Below are 17714 nucleotides of genomic sequence, written 5' to 3'. Positions count from 1 at the left end.
CTCCATGTTTGACGGTGGGGATGGTGTTCTTGGGGTCATAGGCAGCATTCCTCCTCCTCCAAACACGGCGAGTTGAGTTGATGCCAAAGAGCTCGATTTTGGTCTCATCTGACCACAACACTTTCACTCAGTTCTCCTCTGAATCATTCAGATGTTCATTGGCAAACTTCAGACGGCCCTGTATATGTGCTTTCTTGAGCAGGGGGACCTTGCGGGTGCTGCAGGATTTCAGTCCTTCACGGCGTAGTGTGTTACCAATTGTTTTCTTGGTGACTATGGTCCTAGCTGCCTTGAGATCATTGACAAGATCCTCCCGTGTAGTTCTGGGCTGATTCCTCACCGTTCTCATGATCATTGCAACTCCACGAGGTGAGATCTTGCTTGGAGCCCCAGGCCGAGGGAGATAGACAGTTATTTTGTGTTTCTTCCATTTGCCAATAATCGCACCAACTGTTGTCACCTTCTCACCAAGCTGCTTGGCGATGGTCTTGTAGCCCATTCCAGCCTTGTGTAGGTCTACAATCTTGTTCCTGACATCCTTGGAGAGCTCTTTGGTCTTGGCCATGATGGAGAGTTTGGAATCTGATTGATTGATTGCTTCTGTGGACAGGTGTCTTTTATACAGGTAACAAGCTGAGATTAGGAGCACTCCCTTTAAGAGTGTGCTCCTAATCTCAGCTCGTTACCTGTATAAAAGACACCTGGGAGCCAGAAATCTTTCTAATTGAGAGGGGGTCAAATACTTATTTCCCTCATTAAAATGCAAATCAAATTTCTAACATTTTTGACATGCGTTTTTCTGGATTTTTTTGTTGTTATTCTGTCTCTCACTGTTCAAATAAACCTACCATTAAAATTATAGACTGATAATTTATTTGTCAGTGGGCAAACGTACAAAATCAGCAGGGGATCAAATACTTTTTTCCCTCACTGTATGTATATACATTATTGTTACAATTTTGTCAGCAAGGTCTGTGTGTGATATAAATAGATAGGACAAAATAGTGTATTTATGGTGGTTATCTGCAATGAAATATATGTTTAGCCCTCATTTATCACATCACCTACATGGTACCCAAAGGAAGCTGATCTAAATGATGATTAATAAATTATAATTTATCGGGTAATAATTTATAATTCTGAAAAATGTGATGGCTTCATGGATCCTCATATGATTAAGCATACACACCAGTAGCCTTGTCATTTTACCAATATATCGATATTGTTTTTTGCTTTGTACTGAAGGACTGCTACTACTACTGCTGTAGTCTACTTGGTTCTATTCTACACATAAACACAAGGTGGCAGTGTTCAAAATTAGGACCCATACTTCTGCATCCGCCAATGTTCTTAATGAAAAAGTGCTTCCGGCGTCACTCTTCCTCTTTTCGTCTGGATCGGGCCGTCACCATGGTATGGAACTCCACCACTAATATACTTTTAAAAAAGATCAACTGTAATCTTCAAACTATACATTCAATTGTTACATTTGAAAGTACCCAATGTGTGAATGCAATGGTTAGGGACATGTATAGCCCATTATTAGTGATTTTATCTGTATATCTCCCCCAAAAGTTGCCTATATACAAAACTCGAGCGAATGGCTACGCTTCGGGGATTGTATCGCTAACTACCTAGGTAGTTAATGACGGCAGTGACAGTCTCGTATTGAAATTGCCCGTTTTACTGTGTTCTTGGCAATATAATAAAGTTGGTGTTCACATTTTATAAATGCATCATTGCCAAATACCTTTCAAAATTGTAACATAGTAAATGTATTATAAGCTGGCTACCAAGTAGTGCTGGCCTATGATGCGTGCTATCAAGGCGATCCTGTTGTGTAACAATAGAGCTAGCTGCTCACACCAAAGGGATTGTTGGTAGAGTTGATTATACAACTTTTTGAGTCAACAACACTAAACGTGTGTACATGTAGTCGTTGGAACAAAAATGCTACATAGATGGTGAAAAGGCTCTTGGCCGGCCGGTAAGTTAGCCACCTACCTGAATACTTTTGAAGAGGTTTCCAAAATTAAAATCACTTGGAGCAGATTTGCTGGTGTGTTTAGCGTTTTAAGTCCAACAATAATAATGTAAAATAATTGAGGAAAAAGTTATTGTATTTGAGATTTCTGCACCCCACGGAAGGATCGCAGTTGTATAGTATAAACATAACTACTGGTAATTGTTTTCAGAATTTGTGACATTTTTACATGTACGGAATGCTGGTGACTCAATGTTGTTGATAGAAAATCTCACAACCAGTTATCCAAACTCCACTCTGCCTTGATATGAGAACAGAGTTGAGCGTTCCTCGGCTAGTAGCCCCCTAGGTTGAATGGTAGTGACCTGACCCCCATGCTGGATATTTGCTGTGAAGCCCAGTGCCTCATTGAGTGACACAATTTGAATGAAGAGGTACTTGAAATGTACCATACTGCAGCACTTTGTCAGTATACATTATAAATCTGTGTGATTCAGGTGAACGTGCCGAAGACACGCAGGACCTACTGCAAGAAGTGCAAGAGGCACCAGCTTCACAAAGTTACCCAGTACAAGAAGGGAAAGGATTCCCTCTACGCACAGGGTGAGTTTCAGTCTCAAAATGAGCATTGGCAGATGTGATGACCATATGATGTAGTATAGACTGCCAGGTGTTTCAAGATAAATAATTGATGTACGATCTGTGTTTTAGGTAAGAGGAGATATGACAGAAAGCAGTCCGGTTACGGTGGACAGACCAAGCCTATTTTCCGCAAAAAGGTAAGCTTGCAAAGCTTTGTGTGTACTGGGTACGTTACCTAAAGGTACCTTATATCAGTGGTTCAACTTTCCTAACCTTGAAGAACCCCAACAGTACAGTTATGTTGTCCTGTGGGTCTGGGGCAACATACAGTGCCTTGCAAAAGTATTCATCCCCCTTGACATTTTTTCCTATTTTGTTGCATAACAACCTGTAATTTAAATAGATTTTTATTTGGATTTCATTTAATGGACATACACAAAATAGTCCAAATTGGTGAAGTGAAATGAAAAAAATAACTTGTTTCAAAAATTCTAAAAAGTAAATAACGGAAAAGTGGTGCGTGTATATGTAGTTTGGAGCTCTCCAAACAGGTCAGGGACAAAGTTGTGAAGAAGTACAGATCAGGGTTGGGTTAACATTTTTTATCAGAAACTTTGAACATCCCAAGGAGCACCATTTAAATCTATTATTAAAAAAATGGAAAGAATATGGCACCACAACAAACCTGCCAAGAGAGGGCCGCCCCCCACCAAAACTCACGGACCAGGCAAGGAGGGCATTAATCAGAGCGGCAACAAAGAGACCAAAGATATCCCTGAAGGAGCTGCAAAGCTCCACAGCGGAGATTGGAGTATCTGTCCACAGGACCACTTTAAGCCGTACACTCCACAGAGCTGGGCTTTATAGAAAGGTGGGCAGAAAAAAGCCATTGCTTAAAGAAAAAAATAAGCAAACACGTTTGGTGTTCGCCAAAAGGCATGTGGGAGACTCCCCAAACATATGGAAGAAGGTACTCTGGTCAGATGAGACAAAAATCGAGCTTTATGGCCATCAAGGAAAACGCAATGACTGGCGCAAACCCAACACCTCTCATCACCCCGAGAACACCATGGCAGCATCATACTGTGGGGATATTTTTAATCGGCAGGGTCTGGGAAACTGGTCAGAATTGAAGGAATGATGGATGTTGCTAAATACAGGGAAATTCTTAAGGGAAACCCGTTTGTCTTCCAGGGATTTGAGACTGGGACGGAGGTTCACCTTCCAGCAGAACAATGACCCTAAGCGTACTGCTAAAGCAACACTTGCGTGGTTTAAGGGGAAACATTTAAATGTCTTGGAATGGCCTAGTCAAAGCCCAGACCTCAATCCAATTGAGAATCTGTGGTATGACTTAAAGATTGCTGTACACCAGGGGAACCCATCCAACTTGAAGGAGCTGGGGCAGTTTTGCCTTGAAGAATGGGCAGAAATCCTAGTGGCTAGATGTGCCAAGCTTATAGAGACATACCCCAAGAGACTTGCAGCTGTAATTGCTGCAAAAGGTGGCTCTACAAAGTATTGACTTTTTTTTGGGGGGGGTTCAGTTTTTTTTTTGTCTTATGTCTTGTTTGTTTCACAAAAAAATATATTTTACGCCTTCAAAGTGGTAGGCATGTTGTGTCAATTAAATGATACAAACCCCCCCAAAATCCATTTTAGTTCCAGGTTGTAAGGCAACAAATATAGGAAGAATGCCAAGGGGGGTGAATACTTTCGCAAGCCACTGTACCTGTACTGTTGGTTACTCAAGGAAAGGAGTTGAACCACTGAAATATCTTACAAATGTGTACTGTTCGTGCAGGCCGTTGTCAGCGAGGCTTGGCCTGTAGTGGCTTTGTCCTTTCCTAAGGTGTCTGCTAGAGAGAACTGAGATGGTTTGAGGCCCTGCTGTGTCTCCTCCATGGCAAGGTTATAGGTAAACCTCAGACAACTTGATTTAATGAACACTTTATTTCCCGTTTACTTCTGCACCTACATATAATACAGTATTGACAATGTTTTTACACTCCAGAAAATGAAAAGGTGTTGAGGGTACTACTTTGAGCTCTGAAGTTGAGAAATGCAAGGCAACGCTCTGATTATCCACCCTTCTCCCAAATTGAGCACTTGAACACGCCCCCTCATGGATTTGAAAGAAATGCATGGAAACTTATTCTAGCCGTGTTTGCACCAATCCAATGGTTAATGCATGATGGGGAGTGAACGAGAACGCACTTCAGGAGAAGGGTAGATCATCAGAATCAAATAAAAATGTACTTGTCACATGCGCCGAATACAACAGGTGTAGACCGTACAGGGAAATGCTTACTTACAAGCCCTTAACCAACAATGCAGTTTTAAGAAAAATGAGTGTTAAGTTAAAAATAGAATGCCGCTGCCTTGTCATGTGTGCATGGATCCTGGACTGTGGCAACATGGATTCTCTCCTCAGGCCAAGACCACAAAGAAGATCGTGTTGAGGCTGGAGTGTGTGGAGCCCAACTGCAGGGCCAAGAGAATGGTGCCCATCAAGAGATGCAAACACTTTGAGCTGGGAGGTGACAAGAAGAGAAAGGTAAGCTTAAACTCCAGCCAAGTAGTGCAACACAGATGTTCCTGGCCCATGTTTATTCTGCATGTGGAAAGGGCTGTGAATTTGTTCCACAGCCATGAAAAGCAATGTGTATAGACGGTGCATTCGGAAAGTAAAGGGTCTGAATACTTATGTGAATGTCATATATAGATATTTTTTTAATGAAATGTGAAAGTTTTTCTAAAAACCAGTTTTTGCTTTGTCGTTATGGGGTATTGTGTGTAGATTGATGGGGGGGGGGGGGGGGCAATTTAATCCATTTTAGAATAAGGCTGTGGGAAAAGTCAAGGGGTCTGAATACTTTCCGAATGCACTGTACCAGGGGTATTCAACTCTTACCCTACGAGGTCCGGAGCCTGCTGTTTTTTCTGTTCTGCCTGATCATTAAACGCACCCACCCGGTATCCCAGGTCTAAATCCATTCTTGGTTAGAGGGGAACAATGTAAAATAAGCAGTGGAACTGGCTTTGAGGTCCAGAGTTGCATTTGATGGGTGTATGGTTTCTGGATGTCTAAATTACGTTTAGTGTTATCGTTGGTGACATTTGACAATGTTCAACTATCCTTGATACACCTCGGATCTCTTCCACTTTAGATCGTTGCTCAATAGAACATTTAGTCAATTCCAAAAATGCATGCTTCCTCTGAACTCGGTTATTAGACTACCTGGAGAGGAATTGACAATAGCAGTCTGAAGGCCCTCACTGGCCGAACGTATGCTGCTCTTGAACTGTTTGGATTTTAGATATGCTCTAACAAGTTGTATTAATTAAGTTGTCAAATTGAAAGATGTGATTGGATTCAGAAGTGGTGTTTGTATTTTTCATTGTGGAAAGGTGAATAGTTTCAATGTGCTGTTTGAATATCTGAGCTGCCTTGTAACCTTGTTTTTTTCCTTTCAGGGCCAGGTCATCCAGTTCTAGGCTGTGGGTCGATCTATTGGATGGACTTGTCATTTTTTCCCAATAAATGTATTGAAATTGTACCCGATGTCTCATCTCTCCTTAACTGTAGCTTAGCGGTTTAATGGTGGTAATTACAAGAGTGATGGCAATTAAAGTTGGTGGATATGAAGATGTAATTGGCCATTCCAGAATTTACAACTTAATAACCTTTCCAAGAGTGGTTAAAGCATGTTGCAGTACATCACAGTATAAACACACTGGCGAATAACCATGCCTGAATCAACACAGCGCCCCCGGTCATCTAGTGTGTGTGTGTGTATATAATATATACAGGTAAAAGTCAGTAAATTAGAATATTTTGAAAAACTTGATTTATTTCAGTAATTGCATTCAAAAGGTGTAACTTGTACATTATATTTATTCATTGCACACAGACTGATGCATTCAAATGTTTATTTCATTTAATTTTGATGATTTGAAGTGGCAACAAATGAAAATCCAAAATTCCGTGTGTCACAAAATTAGAATATTGTGTAAGGGTTACATTTTGAAGACACCTGGTGCCACAAAATAATCAGCTGATTGACTCAAAACACCTGCAAAGGGCTTTAAATGGTCTCTCAGTCCAGTTCTGAAGCCTACACAAACATGGGGAAGACTTCAGATTTGACAGCTGTCCAAAAGGCGACCATCGACACATTGCACAAGGAGGGAAAGACACAAAAGGTTATTGCAGAAGAGGCTGGCTGTTCTCAGAGCTCTGTGTCCAAACACATTAATAGAGAGGCAAAGGGAAGGAAAAACTGTGGTCAGAAAAAGTGTACAAGCGATAGGGATCACCGCGCCCTAGTCAAGATTGTGAAAAAAAAAACATTCAAAAATGTGGGGGAGATTCACAAGGAGTGGACAGCTGCTGGAGTCAGGGCTTCAAGATCCACCACCAAGAGACGCTTGAAAGACATGGGTTTCAACTGCCGCATACCTCGTGTCAAGCCACTGTTGACCAAGAAACAGCGCGAAAAGCGTCTCACCTGGGCTAAGGAAAAAAAGAGCTGGACTGCTGCTGAGTGGTCTAAAGTCATGTTTTCTGACGAAAGCAAATTTTGCATTTCCTTTGGAAATCGAGGTCCCAGAGTCTGGAGGAAGACAGGAGAGGCACAGGATCCACGTTGCCTGAAGTCTAGTGTAAAGTTTCCACCATCAGTGATGGTTTGGGGTGCCATGTCATCTGCTGGTGTCGGTCCACTCTGTTTCCTGAGATCAAGGGTCAACGCAGCCGTCTACCAGCAAGTTTTAGAGCACTTCATGCTTCCTGCTGCTGACCTGCTCTATGGAGATGGAGATTTCAGGTTCCAACAGGACTTGGCGCCTGCACACAGCGCAAAATCTACCCGTGCCTGGTTTACGGACCATGGTATTTCTGTTCTAAATTGGCCAGCCAACTCCCCTGACCTTAGCCCCATAGAAAATCTGTGGGGTATTGTGAAAAGGAAGATGCAGAATGCCAGACCCAACAACGCAGAAGAGTTGAAGGCCACTATCAGAGCAACCTGGGCTCTCATAACACCTGAGCAGTGCCAGAAACTCATCGACTCCATGCCACGCCGCATTAATGCAGTAATTGAGGCAAAAGGAGCTCCAACCAAGTATTGAGTATTGTACATGCTCATATTTTTCATTTTCATACTTTTCAGTTGGCCAACATTTCTAAAAAATCCCTTTTTTGTATTAGCCTTAAGTAATATTCTAATTTTGTGACACACGGAATTTTGGATTTTCATTTGTTGCCACTTCAAATCATCAAAATTAAATGAAATAAACATTTGAATGCATCAGTCTGTGTGCAATGAATAAATATAATGTACAAGTTACACCTTTTGAATGCAATTACTGAAATAAATCAAGTTTTTCAAAATATTCTAATTTACTGACTTTTACCTGTATATATTTGATTAGAACCCACAATATAAGGTTGTTAAAGGGATACTGCGAGATTCTGGCATTAAAGACCTTGTTCTACTTACCCAGAGTCAGATGAACTCACAGATACAATTTCTGCCTGTGTAGTATGAAGGAAGTTGGCAGTAGTTTTGCCAGCCAATGCTAATGAGGGTAGCGCAAAGATAGTCTAGGTAGCATTGTATCGCTTTAAAACAATCATTTCGATATGGTCAGTCCTTGCCTCCATAGCCTGTGTAAATTTGGTAACAATTGACACCCAGAGTCATAAGTTTATGACACGGTCGTAACAGCTGACAACTTGTCATGACACATATTTAGACCTGTTGTGACATATTGCATTCTTTTATGGCTGTTATGACGCCTACATAGGTGTCAACCTACCACGGAAGTTATTTTATGGCTTGTTATGACACCTACAGAAGTGTCAAAAAACACAAAACATTCCATTACACCATAGCCTACTTGTTAACAGTACGTTTGTTATGTAACATTTTCTGAAATAGACCGTATTAAATTATCATTGTAATTGCGCACTCGTTGATGTCAGACATGCATCTACCCCAATGCTCAGTTTCTGATGACAGGAATGAATGCAGGAGCAGGGCAAGACACCCTCTTTTTGACTGATGACTGACATAAGGGCATGTATGATGGTCATAATGCTTATTGACAGTGTCATAAAATGTATTTTCTACAAGTTATTTAAAATAATGATGAAAAAAATCATTACTAAAGAATTCATTACAACGACAAAGGACTTACGAAAACAAACTTTCAAACTAAAGGAAAGTTCTTGGCAGGGAAAAAACATTTGAGTAAATGTGTAGGTGTCATAACCAGCCATAAAATAACGCAATTATTGTCACAACAGGTGTAAATACATGGGTCATGAGTGTTGACTATATTATAACAAATTATGTCAGCTGTTATGACATTATTACACAGTTATGTCCATGTCATAATGTGTTATGATGCTTGGTGTCAAGTAAAGTGTTACCGTAAATTTGAGTGGTAATGTTTCTCCAGGCCCATCCCTAAGTTTACCAAAAAGGTGGCAGGGTATCCTTTGGTTTTGTTTGAATTCCAGATTGCCCCTTTAATTAATGTTAACATATGAAGACATGATTGTACCAAAGTACCATTTTTCTTTCAATCAGGAAAAATTGTTACAGTACTGCTGATATATTTGATATCTTAACATTCAGGTGTCTGCCATCCAGCAAATATTTTTGTGACCAGAACAATTGGCATACAAAACATGGACAATTACTAACGCATTCCATACTTAAAATAAAGATGAAGAAACCCTCTGTTTAAATCATTCAAGGGCAGCACACCAACTAAATAACCTATTCAAAGGGTGAGCATGTACATGGCGCTTTGGCAAATAAGCACACTATCTAGAATAATCACCATCTAGAATAATCACAATAAGCAATGTAACTTGTTGTGAATTTAAAGTGCTCATACATCCTGTGCATTTCAAATCAGTGCTGGGCGAGGGCCAGGGCCCATATCCTTGTCTGCTAGCTATACCATACTAAATAACTGTTTGTGTGTTCACGTTGGGTATGTCCTTCCATATTTGCCATTGGGTCTTGAAGTCACCCTTAAATGGGAGTGACAGTCAGAAGTGCTGTGCCAGAAGGGTTGACCACCACCACCAGTTTACTGAGGAGGGTCTGGACCCCCAGCTCATTGTAGCTGGGCAGGACCTGGGTGACATTACACTGGGGGTGGCAGATCTTCCAGCTTGGCAGCGTGGCCAGGGTGAGGGGGAAGCCTCGGGGACCGCCCATCTCCTGCTTGTTCATCACCGCTAGAGCCAACCGGCCACCAGACAGGGGTCTCTCCCACACCTCGAAACTGTCCACCTGTCAATCAACAGTCAGGTTAGTTTCCACAGACTGATTTCAGATTATATAATAGGGTGAACTGTCTAGCGTACACACTACCACAACATAAGCTACAGAGCCACGACATTGCAAACTTGCATTTGTACATTTTACTTTACAACCTGCTTACAAATGATAAGTCTTGCATATGGCCAGTAGGTGGGGGTATATACAAAGAGATAACTCAGAATGGTCTCAAGACGGGTTGGCTGGCCACTTTGCGAATCGATGTCATGTCTATGCTAATATGGCAAAAACTCGCTAGTTAGCTAAACAACTAACGATGTATTTGAGAGCCAAGTGCTAATTGTACAGATGTATTTATGTTTTCAATGAACACAGACTAAATATAGTTTATGTCAACAGTCGAAGCCAACCCCGTCTGTATTGCCCCATAGTTGCGCACGCGACGGTTGTGTTGTTAAACAACCAACTCGTCTATAGGTGTTTAGCTTTTGGCAGCATCGGTGGTGTTGATCATTGAGGGGGAAAAGTACATATTTTATGTGGCTACAGATGAATCCCATGTGGTTTTGGAGTTGGCACTTTAGTGAATGCATGATGTTTGATGTAATTTCTTGGGAGTTTCATGCTTCTTGGGAGTTTCATGCTTTCTGAGTTTGATTAGGCCCTGTGATATAGTGTAGCTGCATATGGGTATTTGACCATTATTACACTGAACAAAAATATAAAAAGCAACAATTTCACAGATTTTACTGTGTTACAGTTCATATAAAGGAAATCAGTCAATTGAAATAAATACATTAGGCCCTAAATTATGGATTTCACATGACTGGGAATACAGATATGCATCTGTTGGTCACAGATACCTTTAAATAAATGTAGGGGCGTGGATCAGAAAACCAGTCAGTATCTGGTGTGACTACCATTTGCCTCATGCAGCTCGACACATCTCCTTCAAATAGAGTTGACGGGAACTGGAACACGCTGTCGTACACGTCAATCCAGAGCATCCCAAACATGCTCAATGGGTGAGATGTCTGGTGAGTATGCAGGCCATGGAAGATCTGGGACATTTTCAGCTTCTAGGAATTATGTACAGGTCCTTGCGACATGGGGCTGTACATTATCATGCTGAAACATGAGGTGATGGCGGCGGATGAATGGCACGACAATGGGTCTCAGGATCTCGTCACGGTATCTCTGTGCATTTAAATTGCAATCGATAAAATGCAATTGTGTTCGTTGTCGGTAGCTTATGCCTGCCCATACCATAACCCCACCGCCACCATGGGGCACTCTGTTCACAACGTTGACATCAGCAAACGCCATACACGCGGTCTGCCATCTGCCCGGTACAGTTGAAACCGTGAAGAGCACACTTCTCCAGCGTGCCAGTGGCCATCGAAGGTGAGCATTTGCCCACTGAAGTCGGTTACGATGCCGAACTGCAGTCAGGTCAAGACCCTGGTGAAGAAAACAAGCACGCAGATGAGCTTCCCTGAGACTGTTTCTGACAGTTTGTGCAGAAATTCTTCGGTTGTGAAAACCCAGTTTCATCAGCTGTCCGAGTGGCTGGTTTAAGACGATCCCGCAGGCGAAGAAGCCAGATGTGGAGGTCCTGGGCTGGCGTGGTTACACATGGTCAACCACAACCTCTCCCTCAACGTGATCAAGACAAAAGAGATGATTGTGGACTACAGGGAAAAAAAGAGGACTGAGCACACCCCCATTCTCATCGACGGGGCTGTAGTGGAACAGGTTGAGAGCTTCAAGTTCCTTGGTGTCCACATAACCAACAAACGATCATGGTCCAAACACACCAAGACAGTTGTGAAGAGGGTACGACAAAGCCTATTCCCCCTCAGGAGACTGAAAAGATTTGGCATGGGTCCTCAGATCCTCAAAAAGGTCTACAGCTGCACCATCGAGAGCATCCTGACTGGTTGCATCACCACCTGGTATGGCAACTGCTCGGCCTCCGACCGCAAGGCACTACAGAGGGTAGTGCGTACAGCCCAGTATATCACTGGGGCCAAGCTTCCTGCCATCCAGGACCTCTGTACCAGGCGGTGTCAGAGGAAGGCCCTAAAAATTATCAAAGACTCCAGCCACCCTAGTCATAGACTGTTCTCCCTGCTACTGCACGGAAAGCGTACCGGAGCGCCAAGGCTTCTTAACAGCTTCTACCCCCAAGCCATAATATTCCTGAACAGCTAATCATGGCTCCCCGGAATATTTGCATTCCCCCTCCCCCTCTTTTACGCTGCTGCTACTCTGATTATTATCTATGCATAGTCACTTTAACTCTACCCACATGTACATATTACCTCAATTACCTCGACTAACCGGTGCCCCCGCACATTGACTCTGTACCGATACCCCCTGTATATAGCCTCCCTACTGTTATTTTACTTTACTGCTGCTCTTTAATTATTTGCTATTTTTATTTTTTTCTTAAACTGCATTGTTGGTTAAGGGCTTGTAAGTAAGCATTTCACTGTAATGTCTACACTTGTTGTATTCGGCGCATGTGGCAAATAACATTCGATTTGATTTGATCTGCAGTTGTGAGGCCGGTTGGATTTACTGCCAAATTCTCTAAAACGACGTTGGAGGCAGCTTATGGTAGAGAAATGAATATAAAATTCTCTGGCAACAGCTCTGGGGGACATTCCTGCAGTCAGCATGCCAATTGCACGCTCCCTCAAAACTTGAGACATCTATGGCATTGTGTTGTGTGACAAAACATTTTAGAGTGGTCTTTTATTGTCCCCTGCACAAGGTGCACCTGTGTAATGATCATGCTGTTTAATCAGCTTATTGATATGCCACACCTTTCAGGTGGATGGATGATATTGGCAAAGGAGAAATGCTCACTAACAGGGATATAAACATATTTGTGCACAACATTTTAGAGAAATTTGCTTTTTGTGCATATGGACAATTTCTGGGATCTTTTATTTCAGCTCATGAAACCAACACTATACATGTTGCGTTTATATTTTTGTTCAGTGTAGTTGTATTGAACTGCATTAGCACCGAGTAGTCACATTTATAAGCTCAGCTGGTAGAGCACGGCGCTTGTAACGCCAAGGTAGTGGCTTCGATCCCCGGGACCACCCATACACAAAAATGTATGCACGCATGACTGTCGCTTTGGATAAAAGCGTCTGCTAAATGGCATATTTATTTTATTTAATATTTTGTTTTATGTGTTGCGGTTTTACTATTCTCCATTGTGCATTACCATTAAATATCCCCAGTGAGTGACAGAACAGAGGTGTAATACCTTGGCGGTGCGATAGCCCTGCCTGCCCAGTGGGTCCTGACTGATGGCGATGATCCTTGTGTTCTGCAGCAGCTGCTTGGACCGGGGGCAGATGTCCCTCAGGTCGTTGGACATCAGCAGGGGGGCGGCCATGATGGCCCACAATGCCATCTGAGACTCCTGTTGGGCGTGACTCAGGCCAAAGTTTCCAATCACCAGCTGAGGAAGGAACACCGTCAATGTCAGTCAGAGATACTATTCAGACAAAGTACATGGGTTATGGCAGGAACAGCTGGTGTGAGTAAGATGAGGAGTTTTACAGTTTCTCTGAATGCCATCAACTGAGCAGCAGGATTGGATTGGTCAACTCAGGAAGTTCACTTGAACATTCCCCATAGAAAACAATGGAATGAATTGACCCCAACCCTTTATCCATAGCCCATAGTGAAAAGTGGAATAGCCACGGTACCATGTCAGGGTCATTCCAGCCCCCAGGCCCAGCCGCTGGGACAATGACGTCCTGATGGTCGGCAGTCCAGTCCAAGATGGTCTTCACACTGTCCCAGGAGTCATACACATCTGCATAGTTGCGCCAGTGGTTACAGGCCTTCCTTATGGCAGCATAGTCTGGCTGTGAGTACATAATTGACATGGTGGGACACATTAATCAATGTAAAATGAATAATGAATGGGTCCTCCTGACTAATATGAAATCAATTCAGCGTCTGGTATATTTAGCAATTTTATTAGCTAACAAAATGAAGGAATGCTATGAATAAAGGCATTTACCACCTCGCTCTTTCTTACCTGATGGTACGACCACTCATACAGTGGCCACTCACAGGAGTACAGGATACTTCTCCCAGTTTGGTTCAGTGCTATTGACATGTTTGTGTAACCTGGGAAAAACATCACACACAACAGTAATTATAGGGTTTCAGGTGTTACCAATTAATCATTCTAATTTAATTAATTACACGTAATTTAATCTGAAATAATTTTATGAGCTGTTGAATTAGTAGTTTTGTAGCAAGACAATTAATATGTAAATCACCTTCTCCCAGTAAAGTCCACTTCATGTAGCACCCATCAAATTTGAGCAGATCCACACCCCAATCAGCAAAGGTCTGAGCGTCGATGTCGTAGTATCCCAGGCTCCCTGGAAAGCCTCCACATGTTAAGGTTCCCAAATCAGCATAGATCCCCAACTTGAGACCCTTGGAATGGACCTGTATAAACAATAACAAATAACAATCTTATAATATATAGGCTTTTAGAACAGGTTTGTCATGTAGGCCAACATCCCTGAACAAAGTGGACCCATACAGTTGAAACCAGTAGATGGTGGTGTTGTTTTACCAAAAAAACATTTTCATGGAGCTTCATCAGAGGGTTTTGAAACCTTTGGTAGTTTAGCACCATGGTAACAGCAATATTCCCTTTCTGTTTGCCCATAGTTATGTGGCACTCTTAGCAAGGTGGATGATCTAATTAGTAAACTACATAACCTTACAGTCTCATTGGGTAGGTTATCACTGGAGGAAGGACATGTTTCTGTTTGTTGTGTTAAAGTGACACAGAGTGTGTGATAGAAAAGCACTGGGAACTTGGCTACATTGGAGTTAGATCTGACATAAGCAGTGCATCACCAACTGTATGTGGATAATATAAGTTGTCCCTCAACAACTGGTTCATCTTCAGACATGAAACCAAAGAAAATGGCCCAATAACAAATTATTGTTTTAGTTTTCCATTGCAAAACGTTTTTCTACATGTGTGCCCTAATGAGCACGTCCTCGCTGTAGGCTATACACTCACATAGTCGGCCAGTTTCTTGATGCCTCTGGGGAACCGCTTCGGGTCTGCCTGAAGGCGTCCCTTGGCGTCACGTTGGTGGCTGGGCCAACAGTCGTCGATGCAGACATACTCGTAGCCAGCCTCCTTCCAGCCTTCAGTCACCATCACATCTGCCATCTGCATGTAGAGATTCTCACTAGCAGCACAGAGGTCAGGGACAGACAGAGGAAACTATTAGCCAGTTCATATTGTCATATTAACTATGCTTCAATGTGCCAATGAAGTAATAGTGAACATGAGAGGCCATTTATACCTGATGAATGTAGAATCACCCCACTCACATTACTGCCTACAGTTACTCCATTTCCTGCTATGAGTTTGAATTGAGCTGAAATCAAAATGGTCTAAGCTAGTTTAGAGTTGTCCATTTTATTTCCTTTGCCTTCAATGTTTGATTGAGTCTGGAACATTTTAATTTACGTGTTGAGTTTTTTTAATTTACGTGTAGAGTTGAGGGTGAAGCTAGATATCATACCTGATGCAATTATTGGGGTCCGTGTCACAGTCGACATTGCACATGAATCTCTCCCAATGCAGCCAACCCATTGTAGGCTTGAGCGCGAGACCATTATCCAGAGATCGAACTGGACTGATAAAAGCACCGATTGTAAATAGCACCAGAACTACAGCACCCATTCTAGTTACTAGTTTCATTTGATCAACGAGTAATCTTCATCAACAATATGTGAATTGAATGCGCGTCTATTTCCTGATAGTTATACAAACTGGGTCCGCCCTCGCGGAAGATTGACTGCAACATGGACCACTAATATCATGATGTGCTGGAAACTAGCCAATCACGTTGCACCCGTGGTTGGATATATATACAAGGAAGCGCACTTGTGTCATGTGTTTGCTTGATGACATGGATTGTAATTCCAAATGTTTGCCTGTAAATTGTGATTTGTTCCTGTTTAACAGGTTTGAAAAAGCATGGGCTACAGGGCTGGCTCTAGCTTTTTTGGGACCCTAAGCAGGCAACTCATTTTAGTGGCCCCCCTCTTGATGGCAAGAGAAACATTTATGTTTCACATTTACATTTACATCTTAGTAATTTAGCAGAAGCTCTTATCCAGAGCAATTTACAGTTAGTGCATTCATTTTAAGATAGCTAGGTGAGACAACCACATAACACAGTAATAGTAAGTACATTTTTCCTCAATTAAGTAGCTATCAGCAAAGTCAGAGCTAGTAAGGGGGAAAAATGTCAAGTGCGATATTTATTTATTTTATTATTGAGGGGTGCAAGGGGTGAGGAGGGGGTGCGAGCGGTGGGGCTGCTGTGGGATTATTTAAAATACTCTTTGAAGAGGTAAGGTTTCAGATGTTTTCGGAAGATGGGCCTGGACTCTACTGTCCTAGCTTCAGGGGGAAGCTGGTTCCACCATTGGGGTGCCAGGACAGAGAAGAGCTTGGACCGGGCTGAGCGGGAGCTGCCCTCCCGTAGTGGTGGGAGGGCCTAGAGAACAGAGGTCAATTTTCCTGCAATTAATTTCCTACAATTCTACACATTTTGCCATGGGTTGAAGAGAAAATGTTGCAGTTTTATAACACATTTCATGCAATTCTACTCATTTTGTCAATTGTCATGGGGCAGATATTTTCAGTTGTTATTGCCGTTTTACAGCTAATTTCCTGCAATTCTACAAATGCCCTGCGTGCCCGGTAGGTATTCTGCCATGATTACTACAAGTTTAGATAGTTGGCTAGACTAATTTACCAATCTGAAAATTGTTAGCTGACATGGCTAATTGAGTGACTGCCAGTGACTGACGTAACAAGAGAAGAATTGTTGATGCACAACCAAATTTTGAACTTGCACCTTGTGTATTCTACTATGTTAACTCTCAACAGTCAACAGTTGAACCCCGACTGAGTCCCCCCCCCCCCCCCCCCCCCGGCCTGTAGCCGGCCCTGATGGGCTTGTTCGACATTGCAGCCGACAGTGCAGGCGATTGCTGACTGACTGAGCTACAAAGAACCTTGCATCATAAATAACTACTCATTATTATTTGTAGATCAGTCAGTCAGTCACAATTTACCCATGATACATTGTGGTTTTAATCCTCTCAAACCGTCTCCAACACGGCCAATGTTTTACCCACCTCTCATGCGCATTGTAACGAGATTATACATGTTCACACACTGTTGGCAGCGTCAGAGAAGCAGCCATGCGTGCCCATGCGTTGTCAATGACCTGACTATTCAGCAGCATTGGAATCAACAGAAAAAGCAAGTGTATCAGGTATGAAATAGGTGGCAAAAATAGTTATTTGACCTATATTTCAAGGCTCTCCAAATCTGAAATGGAGGCTTTCCCTGTGTTGGCCTAATTGAGGTCCACATAAAACATTATCACAACCACATGCACAGACACATGCACCAATTAAACATTTTACTATAATTTGTTTGACCAGGACAAGGCCACACCAAATAGACAACTTCTGTACTGGTGAACACCTAGCCCTTGATCATGACTCTCAGTTCCATTACATTACATTTAAGAGTCATTGGACAAAGGCGTCTTCTGTATGGTGGAGTTTTGTTAAGAGCCCCGACGCTCGGTCTGAACATTAACACGCATCTCTTGCAGTACGGTTTTGGAAGTATAAGGACCTTATCTTTCATATCAGCGAGAAATCATTTTCAAAAAGCAAAAGGTTAAATTGATACACGTTTATAGGGTTAGTGTTCCCACATGGCCATATTTCGATGTTACAGC

At 42.3% G+C, this 17714-nt stretch overlaps 2 protein-coding genes across 2 annotated transcripts; one reads left to right on the top strand and one right to left on the bottom strand.

Moving 5' to 3' along the window:
• Positions 1–1344: 1344 nt before the first annotated feature.
• LOC311107795 (large ribosomal subunit protein eL42-like) lies at positions 1345–6126 on the top strand (the record flags this gene model as incomplete). Its single annotated transcript, XM_084150346.1, has 5 exons — positions 1345–1413; positions 2482–2587; positions 2696–2763; positions 5001–5123; positions 6044–6126. The coding sequence occupies 5 exons, from the start codon at positions 1345–1347 to the stop codon at positions 6062–6064; spliced, it is 387 nt and encodes a 128-aa protein (XP_084006472.1). The 3' UTR covers positions 6065–6126.
• Positions 6127–7885: 1759 nt separating this feature from the next.
• On the bottom strand, positions 7886–15741 carry LOC311107391 (alpha-galactosidase A-like). Its single transcript, XM_084149884.1, has 7 exons — positions 15468–15741; positions 14954–15128; positions 14190–14364; positions 13943–14034; positions 13605–13766; positions 13157–13354; positions 7886–9882 (listed from the first exon to the last, which is right to left on the bottom strand). Exons 1-7 carry the CDS (start codon positions 15644–15646, stop codon positions 9619–9621), a joined length of 1245 nt encoding a protein of 414 aa, XP_084006010.1. The 5' UTR covers positions 15647–15741; the 3' UTR covers positions 7886–9618.
• Between the last annotated feature and the right edge of the window lie 1973 nt (positions 15742–17714).

Source organism: Coregonus lavaretus (assembly GCF_964263955.1).
Source record: "Coregonus lavaretus genome assembly, chromosome: 32".
NCBI classification, from domain to species: domain Eukaryota; kingdom Metazoa; phylum Chordata; class Actinopteri; order Salmoniformes; family Salmonidae; genus Coregonus; species Coregonus lavaretus.
This window is presented reverse-complemented; position numbering and strand designations above follow the sequence as displayed.